At 42.8% G+C, this 10,520-nt stretch overlaps 1 protein-coding gene across 1 annotated transcript; it reads left to right on the top strand.

The window, feature by feature from the left end:
- Positions 1-4,925: 4,925 nt before the first annotated feature.
- LOC102931296 (transcription factor 15-like) lies at positions 4,926-10,319 on the top strand. Its single transcript, XM_007057482.3, has 2 exons — positions 4,926-5,453; positions 6,400-10,319. Exons 1-2 carry the CDS (start codon positions 5,013-5,015, stop codon positions 6,430-6,432), a joined length of 474 nt encoding a protein of 157 aa, XP_007057544.2. The 5' UTR covers positions 4,926-5,012; the 3' UTR covers positions 6,433-10,319.
- The last annotated feature ends 201 nt before the right edge of the window (positions 10,320-10,520 follow it).

Raw genomic sequence — 10,520 nt, 5'->3', positions numbered from 1 at the left:
AGCATAAACTGTCAATGACAGCTGCATGTGCTTATCTATCTAAATAGGTACTTATATAGCCAATATGCCCCATGTGATTAAGGGAATACTGTATATGGCCTACAATTTTAATTTTGAAGTTTAAGGAGCCTCACACATTATCCAACAAGAAAACAAAAAGATCCTCTTCTCTGTTCCATTTAACACAGAAAAATGTTTAAGAAGTCTCTCTTTATTAAAAAGACAATATTTACTTAGCTTCTCAGTCTCTGACCCTGAATACATTTGTGCACGTGAGTAACTTTACATACATTTGTAGTATTTCATTACCATTCACTTTCAGCCAGGGACTAATAACATGATGAGTGTTTCCAGGATCAGGGCCTAAAACGTTAAACTCTTTGGGTCAGGATTATTTCCGTTTACATTTGTACAACACCAAGCACAGTGACGCCAGATCCTACCACGCACCTCCTTCTAGGCAAAACTGCTATTAAAATAAATGAACACATTTCATCTCATTGAATCTATTTCTTACAATGACATGTGACATCAAAAATTTTCTAAAAACATTTTCTTCCAGAGAAGAAATCTCACTTTAATTATAGGACAAGTATCTCAGAATGCAAGCTGCTTCAAGCCAGAAACTGCTTCTCTATCACTGGTAGAGCATTGAGCTTGAAGGTAACATTCTATTTGTAACTTTTTTAGAAGTACTGGTTCTGTATGTATATCTTCATAACAGAAAAAAGAAAAGGAGTACTTGTGGCACCTTAGAGACTAACCAATTTATTTGAGCATAAGCTTTCGTGAGCTACAGCTCACTTCATCGGATGCATACTGTGGAAAATACAGATGATGTTTTTATACACACAGACCATGAAAAAATGGGTGATTATCACTACAAAAGGTTTTCTCTCTCCCCATCCCACTCTCCTGCTGGTAATAGCTTATCTAAAGTGATTACTCTCCTTACAATGTGTATGATAATCAAGGTGGGCCATTTCCAGCACAAATCCAGGTTTTCTCCCCTTCCCCCCCCCACCCCCCAAAACCCACTCTCCTGTTGGTAATAGCTTATCCTCAGCTCTCGTCCCCTAACACCCCTACTCTACTTGCGCTATATTGATGACATCTTCATCATCTGGACCCATGGAAAAGAAGCCCTTGAGGAATTCCACCATGATTTCAACAATTTCCATCCCACCATCAGCCTCAGCCTGGTCCAGTCCACACAAGAGATCCACTTCCTGGACACTACAGTGCTAATAAACAATGGTCACATAAACACCACCCCATACCGGAAACCTACTGACGGCTATTCCTACCTACATGCCTCCAGCTTTCACCCTGACCACACCACATGATCCATTGTCTACAGCCAAGCTCTGCGATACAACCGCATTTGCTCCAACCCTTCAGACAGAGACAAATGCCTACAAGATCTCTATCAAGCATTCTTACAACTACAATACCCACATGCGGAAGTGAAGAAACAGATTGATAGAGCCAGAAGAGTTCCCAGAAGTCACCTACTACAGGACAGGCCCAACAAAGAAAATAACAGAACGCCACTAGCAGTCACCTTCAGCCCCCAACTAAAACCTCTCCAACGCTTCAAGGATCTACAACCTATCCTGAAGGATGACCCAACACTCTCACAAATCTTGGGAGATAGGCCAGTACTTGCCTACAAACAGCCCCCCAGCCTGAAGCAAATACTCACCAGCAACCACATACCCCACAACAGAACCACTAACCCAGGAACCTATCCTTGCAACAAAGCCCGTTGCCAACTGTGCCCACATATCTATTCAGGGGACACCATCACAGGGCCTAATAACATCAGCCACGCTATCAGAGGCTCGTTCACCTGCACATCTACCAATGTGATATATGCCATCATGTGCCAGCAATGCCCCTCTGCCATGTACATTGGGCAAACTGGACAGTCTCTATGTAAAAGAATAAATGGACACAAATCAGATGTCAAGAATTATAACATTCATAAACCAGTCAGAGAACACTTCAATCTCTCTGGTCACTCGATTTCTGATCTCAAAGTGACTATCCTTCAACAAAAAAACTTCAAAAACAGACTCTAACGAGAGACTGCTGAATTGGAATTAATTTGCAAACTGGATACAATTAACTTAGGTTACTATTTATAATGAATCAACCATTCCCAGGCTCTATTCAAGCCTATTTCCCCTTGTTTATTCCTCCCCCCGCCCCCCACTGTTCCTCAGACGTTCTTGTTAAACTCTGGATTTGTGCTGGAAATGGCCCACCTTGATTATCATACACATTGTAAGGAGAGTGATCACTTTAGAGAAGCTATTACCAGCAGGAGAGTGGGGTGGGGGAGAGAACCTTTTGTAGTGATGATCACCCATTTTTTCATGGTCTGTGTGTATAAAAACATCTTCTGTATTTTCCACAGTATGCATCCGATGAAGTGAGCTGTAGCTCACAAAAGCTTATGCTCAAATTGGTTAGTCTCTAAGGTGCCACAAGTACTCCTTTTCTTTTTGTGAACACCTAAAGAGTCTCTGGTTCTCCTGTCACAGGGGCATTCCCTATTGTGATTGTCCCTTCCTCACTGCTGCAGATTCTTTAGTCGAAGGTACAATAGCCATAGCAATGAAATTAGAATAAAATAAACCATCTCTTTCTGGAGCTGAAGCAACCCTTAAGAAGCTCCACCTTTGAAAACCTGCCATCTTTCACCTGATAACTACTATCTTCACAACTGTAAAAACTTAACACATTGCATGCACTTTTCATTAATACTTAGAAGAATGCTAGTTTCAAATATTCATCCACATTAGTATAAAGTCTGGAAAAGGAGAACAAAGGTATGTTATATCCTAATAAGATACTTGGATTGTCAATTTTAGAGACTGGTCATCTGAGCACCCATTTCCCAGTGAGCAAAAAGAAAATGGAAACACACACCATAAAATCATTCCATTATTAATACATGAAAGCATGTGTAATCCACACAGGGTGTGGTGCTCTGTTCCATCTAGTGGCACCGAAACCACTTAGAGAGATTAATGAGTCTGCTCTGCAGCCTTAGCTAAGGGTCATATGGTTTTTGGCTCATGCATTTAGCTTCAGAGGTCCCAGGTTCGATCCTGCCCGCCGACGACTAGGGTCTTTCAGCATTACAAGTGGCTGTACAAGAGACTCATTAATCTCTAAGTGGTCTCAGTGCCACTAGATGGGACAGAGCACCCACACCAAGGAGGTGTGTGGGTTACACATGCAACAGATATGACCCACTGACAAATTGAGGCACCACTGCAGCATTGTCACACAAAAGGAACTTTCTGCAGAAAACATACTATTTTAAGCATTCTGTAAGCTGCTCACATGAACACATTTGTTGCCGAGCACCTATACCTTCCCTGTGGGCATAACCAACTTTTAAGCAGGCACCATGCCATTCTAACAGATGGACTTGAGTGCTGACAGTCAAGAGACCACATATATGCATTAACTGTATTTGTGGAGGACATGACTCCCAGCCAAGAGCGGCAAAGCAGCTGTCCATTCTAAGTGTATGCACCTATGATTAAAAGGATGTGACTACGAATCCAACTCTGAATATTAATCCATCTTTCCAATTCAACCAACAACAACAAAAATAAACTCCAGTGGCTACATAAAACAGTCATTTAGCACTGCTTAATCAGGTGGAGATGACTCAGTTGGGAAAATCTGTACCGTTAGTTTGAGTGCAGAGGGGCTGTCAAACTTTTATGGAGAGAAGAGGCAAAATAAACTAGAGAATATGATGACCTTTAATAAGTAAATTGGTTGCTGTAGCTCTGCATTTTAAATTGAATCAGGATTTGAATTTATATGTGCGTCTAGTACAGTGGTTTTCAACCTGCGGTCCACAGAACCCTCATGGGTCTGCAAACTATGTCTAAGATTTCCAAAGGGGTCTGCACCTCCACTGAAAAAAATTTTAGGGGGTCCGCAAATGAAAAAAAGGTTGAAAAACACTGGTCTAATAGTTGGTGGGAAAACTGATGAAAGAAATAGCACTGGAGTGCCTGTTAGTCCATTCCAAACCAACAGTAATTTGGAAAATGTACTCGAGCAAAGCATGTCCTTTATTCTTCAGAGAGATTACTCCATATTAATATCCCATAATAAAACTAAACAACATATTTGCATAGTGGGTTGATCCTTCAGTTGGATCCATGTGGATAGATACTACCTACTCTTATTATTGGCATCAGGCCTTGGAGAGGGTTATAGTTTGCAACTGCCTCGGAGCCTAACGTTCCTGTTTCACAAAAAGAAAAGGAGGACTTGTGGCACCTTAGAGAGTAACCAATTTATTTGAGCATAAGCTTTGGTGAGCGACAGCTCACTTCATCGGATGCACTCATTGGCTGTAGGAGAAGCAGCACCTGAAGAGGGAGACAGGCGCTCATCCACCCAGCCGGGAAGGGGTCTGTAGGAGCAGTGTCAGGTCCTGCCAAGGCGATGCCTGGTTGCAGATTTGGCCGGGCGAGTGAATCCCCCTCCCCCAGATGTGCCCAGGCCCCGCTGTTCACCCCCAAGAGCAGAGCACACGTTAAGGGCCCAGGAAGCCCCTCGCTCGCTGCCCCCGCTCCTCTGAGCCGCTGTGGGCTCCGGACGAGGCCGTCCCGGGGGCGCTCCGCTCCTCGCAGCCCCGAGCCAGCCTGCTGAAGCGCTCCCGGGAGAGCGCCCCGCGGACCGAGGCGGGGGGCGGCCTGCCCCGGTGGCCGCGCTCCCCCCGAGGAATGCCCCCGGGGCGCCTTGCCCGAGCCGCGCGGAGCCGGGGGAACAGGTGCAAGGCTGCCGGGCCGGAGCACTGAGGCCGCAGCTCCACCTTCCTCGCCTTATTTACGGCGCGGCCACATGCCCGAGCTAAAAGCAGCAGCCATTCAAAGCACGGCCCCGCCGCTGGAGGGGACCCGGGGCCGCGGCGGCCAGCCGGCAGCTGCCGTGCATAAAAGTCATGGGGCTGGGGGGCCGGCGGGAGCGCCATGAAGGCCGGCGGGGGTGCCGCATCCGACCCGGAGAGCGGCGGCGGCGGCAGCAGCAGCGAGAGCAGCTCGGACAAGTCCCTGCCCCCCGCCGGGGGCCCGGGCAAGCGCAAGCGGAAGAGCCCCCGGCTGAGCGGGCTGAGCAAGCAGCGGCAGGCGGCCAACGCCCGGGAGAGGGACCGGACCCACAGCGTCAACTCCGCCTTCAGCGCGCTCCGCACGCTCATCCCCACCGAGCCGGCCGACCGCAAACTCTCCAAGATCGAGACGCTGCGCCTGGCCGCCAGCTACATCGCGCACCTGGCCAACGTGCTGCTCCTGCAGCAGGGCGAGGGGGCGGAGCAGCCTTGCCTGCAGTACCAGCCCCGCCTGCAGGGCGGCAGCACCGCCGCGGCTCCCCGGCCCATCTGCACCTTCTGCCTCAGTAACCAGAGGAAGCTGGTAAGGCTGGCACGCAGCAGGGGCTGAGTGCTGCCCCGGCCATCCCAGGGGCGGCTGGTAGAGTGGAGGTTCCCCCCTGCCGCCAAGGGGCTGGCGTTGGTTTGCATCCTGGCACTGCCCCAGTGAGGCCTGTGTGTGTGGCAAGGAGAGTCCCCTTCTCACCCACCCCATACACCTTTAAAACTAATCTCCCAGCCACAGCAACCACCTAGACTCCACCGTTCTGCTGCCCATATGTGCCCAGAGCCCATCCTCCTGTTGGCTTCCCTGGGATAGCGGGGTAGACAGGGAGACCTGATATTATACGCTTAGCATCTACAGCGTGTTCAGTACTGTAAACATACCCGCTGCAAAGACTGTCAGCTTTTCACTGAAGGGACAGCCTCACACATATTCACAGGCAGAACATTCTAAATCCCTCTGGGTACAGCTTTGATGCTTGTGTTAATTTATGATGAACTCACTTCTTGTAAGCATTGCTTATATGAGTAGAAATCTACTGTAAGCAAAAATTGTGCTCTATGACCTGTACATTCCAAGCTCCACAAAGTATATAAATCGGGGGGGGACGGGACAAGAAAATCAGTTAACTATGACAAACTATTTACCTTGGTCTACCGTTTAGAGACTTGTGTGTCTTCACTTCACTCCCTAAGTACAGTAGCAGTTTCAGAAATCTGTTCTGCCCTGGCTATTTTCATTTAACTCCACTGTTGTATTTCCTGGTATATTTCATAGTTTGTAACAATTTAAATAGTTAAAATGTGATGTTCACTGTTTAATGACATAATTGCTAGGAAGGTAAAGGGTTAAATGTTTATGTTTAGTGTGACTGTGTGTGTGTTAAATTGGGTATAATATTAATAGATGCCAAGTTAAGGGAGAAAGTGATTTTCCTTCTTCTGTGTTCATGTTTCTAATATATATTTTCTGTCCCCTCTTACAGAACAGAGAAGGGGAGAAAAACTTGTCTATTTAAAGTTTAAGTGGACATTGAATCAGATGAGAAGCTTGCACAAATCTTGCACTGACTGTAGAACTGTTTTAGATAACGTCTCTATTCACAATGTTTACACTGAAATTATGCAACAGTAAAAACTACTTTTTAAACTATAAAAAACCCACTGCTGTGCACTTTGTTTTACATTGTGACAGGTTGGTTCATGGTGTTTTGCCAATGAAACTGAACACTGTGGGGACAGTTGCACCTGGTGTGGCTGCTATTTTAATGCAAGAAATGTTAACCTAAGCAGCCAAGCCCTGATCTTGATGGCTCCTCAACTTATGTCACATGATGAAACTTGAGCTTTGAAACCACACAGCGTCTCCTGTCAATGGAAGCTGTCATAACACGCCATCCTCTATGCCTTGAACCAGTATTGGGCTGTACAGTTGTACACTCATCTGTGTGAGAGAAAGTGGCAGCTGACATGTTGAGGGTCTTTGAAATTACACTGAGATTATTTTAAGGTGCTCACCCAAAAGCCAGGATAATCACAATTAAAAGGGACATGTGCCTAGGTGTAGGGTGAGCTGCAGTACAACAGAATGCCTCTTAAAGAAACAGCCACGATGGGAGGAAGTCACTATCTCAGTCAGTACCCAGGAAAGCTGAGAAGTGCTGTGCCAGGGATGTTTTTTTCATAATACACAGTGTGTGCTGTGCCAGTCCTCTAAATAGTGTGGGATCTTTCTAAATTTGTTCTTGTTAAGCCCACAGAATAGGGAGGGTTTCCCCCAGGCTCTCTAAATTTGTCAGCTAGGTTATTCCCAAGTTGTGCCTTTACATCACTGATGTCATTTATCACTGTTAGTTTATGAACTTGAAAACTTTATTTGAAATGGAGTCTAAAAAGCACAGGTCTGTCATGGTTCCCAGTTTGGGCACAATGAGAACTGAAAAAGCAGCTAAAATATTAAATCTCCATATCCAGGTCAATTTACAATGGATGGTTTAGAAAATGGTAAGATTTACCCACTTTTTGAATTTGGATACAAGTTTTAGCACCCAGTCTCTGTGGGACTTATTAAGCTTTTTTTTTAAAAAAAAAACCAGACATAGCTAGTGACGCACAGAATGACTCCAAGGAGCTGGGGTTAACAGTCCCTAAATAAGCGTCTTCTGCCCTCCTAAACATTGTATGTACCTTTAAAAATATCAACTGTGTGTGTTATATACCTCCCCTATGGAATTTTAAAGCAATAGAGTAATTTATGCCATCCTGAGAAAGGCTTATGTTTGCTGCACAGAATAATTGTCTTCCCACCGCTACCAGGTCACCAATTCTCCTGGTTGGTTACACCCTCTTGTAGCACTCTGCTGTTATGTCAAAGCCAATATGGTGGGATAAGGAAAGGCAGGCTGTAGCTGTTGAGATGTTTATCGTGTAGTTGACTTTCCTTCACCTCGCTCCCCACCCAACACATACAGAGCAAATTCTGCAGATTTTTCCAATAGACACACCAAAAAACATATAGGCGACCTCATTACTTTGGTCTTGGAACTTTGAATTCCTGATGTTCCCCCCACCGGACATTTTTCAGTGCCACTTTAAGACACGTTCTGTTGTACCTACAGGAGCTGTAGGAAATTTCTCCTCAAAGAGGCTGATCCACAAAATACTGATTCCAATGGGACTATTCATGTTCTTCAAGTTGCACACGTGCTTCAGTGCTTTCCGGAGTGAGGTCTGAATTTCCTGCTTTTAGTACGCTGTTATCTTTACTGCATCCTTAGCACTCTTTCAGTGTAGTAATTCAAACCGCTGCCAGATTAACTTTTTTGCTTTGGTGTTGATCAATGTTTTCTGTAAAATGGGACTTATTCACATTTTTAGACTGTACATTTATTTTTGAGTGCAGATTTCTACAAATATGCCCTCCAAAGTTTTGCTTTGTTTTTCAAATGGTTTTGTAATCGCTTAAACTGAATGTGTAAATTTTTTTAAATTTACATTTTTATAGTTTTGAAAGCAGATCTTTATTTTAGATTGTACTGTAGATTATCTTGAAACATGATAAAACTATATCAAATGTTAGCTCCTTTAACAGAAATAAACAGATTCACTTATATAACAGTTGTATCTTCCATTAGGATACTGTAAGTGATAAAATGTTTAAAAAACTGCAATTTCAAACACTTTTTTAAGGTTTGTTTTATCTTAGAAATGTTCTCTAATTGCAGAAATTCATAAAGAAGTTGAACAAAATAGTAATTTTGGACTTTCATAAACATCTTAACTAATGTTCATTTAATTTTTAATAGAATCTCCTGGCAAATGTAGCATATTTACATTTAGTATGATTGCATTTCTAAGTTTTTAAAGGCAATCAACATTGAAAGGTGTGGTTCACTATTTTTAATGTAATGTTAACTTAAAGCTTATTACTTGAAGAAACTCATGAACAAGTGATTTGCACAGTGCTACAGTATTTTTTAAAATGGGATCCCACATCCATGGTATTTATGTGCTATGTGTCAAACTTATACAGGATGGTTTTGCTCCTGCTTCCATTTAAGTCAATGACAAAATGGGAGCCCTCTGCTTTAAAAAAAAAGGGGGGGGGCGGCGTGGAAGGGACATACTCCACACTGAATAGGACTTAATGTGGCATTAAATGCTGCAGTCCTTACTCATTAAAACCGTTCACTTCAAGAGGACTGGGCCAAGGGTTTCGATTATTAAATATTATTTGCATTGTTGTAACACCTATAGGTTCCAATCTGAACCGCAGTGCATTAGGCTCTGTGTTACATAAACAGTACCTGCCCTCTAAAGCCTATGCTGGTAAGATTTTATAGACACAGGCCCCAATTCTGCAGACAGGTGTGAATAACTTTATGCATGTGAGTACTATTGAACTCAGTGGGGCAGATGCTCAGCTGGTATAAACTGTCATAGCTCCATTAAAGTTCTTTGACAATTTGTTAACTGAGGATCTTCCCCAGTGTCTCTACTCACGTGCATACATGCATGCAAAACTGAGTTGTTATTGATAAACGGGTTCTCCAATCAGCGTGAAAGATCTGGATGGTGGACAACGTAATGACACTTAGTTTTCAAGAGACATGTATGAATTTAACAATTAGGAGTCACAACTGAGGAGTGAAAACTAAATTTATTAGGATGCTTACTGTATTTACTCCATATGAACTTGTCTGTGTGCCTTATCAATTCTGTTTAAGTCAGTCACGCATTGTTTGTAGCATGCACAGACTTGGATGTCTAAAACTGAATACTTTAAACTCACATTTAGACACTTACATAAAATAATTTTTTTCAAGAGGTGCCCAACACCCTCCACTCCCACTGAAAATATTGATTTTCTATATATATGAGTATATTATTCATAATTTATTAATTTAAGTGTACCTAATTTAAACCCCTATAATTATTTTCCCTGTATCGACTTCGCTATTCAAGTTTAGATACATCTGTTTTATCCAGAGGCTCATTGGTAAGACACAGAAGCCGATCTCAATCAGATTTTATTAAATGATCATTTTAAAAATTAAACCCCCATACTCCACATTATCATAGCCACTGAATCTGTTGCAAACATACAAAAAGTGCCTGCAAAAAGGACAAATCAAAATATGATTTGACTAGGTTTATTAAACAAGTATTTGACCATACTATTTGATTACTTATAAACTAATCGGAATGTATGTCTGAATGTTCTTTAAGGCGTTTGTTACTATATTTTAAAGTAATTGTTCTTCAAGCAGAAGTGTTTCCTTTCTAATTTGTACTTGAAAAAAATCTAGCTTCTGTATAAAATCCACATTTGTTTGCAAAATGTGCTATTTTGCTAAAATAAACTATTTTTATAACTTGTATAAACAATAAAATGTTAAAGTTCTGGAGGTATGCATCTTTTCTTTCTCTCTAGCAATCTCATTGTTGAAAATATGCACTGTTGAATACTGTATGTTAAAAGCAGATATTTCTTTGTACCTTTTAAAAGACTCTGTATGATAATCCTTGTATGCTTATTGCAAATAGGATTTTAAAAAAAAATAATAAAATTCTACATTAGGGCCGGTAGAGGATTTTCATTAATCAG

This window comes from Chelonia mydas, chromosome 11 (genome assembly GCF_015237465.2).
Source record: "Chelonia mydas isolate rCheMyd1 chromosome 11, rCheMyd1.pri.v2, whole genome shotgun sequence".
In the NCBI taxonomy this organism is placed as follows: domain Eukaryota; kingdom Metazoa; phylum Chordata; order Testudines; family Cheloniidae; genus Chelonia; species Chelonia mydas.
Note: the sequence above shows the minus strand (reverse complement) of the source record. Positions and strands in the feature narration are given on the sequence as shown.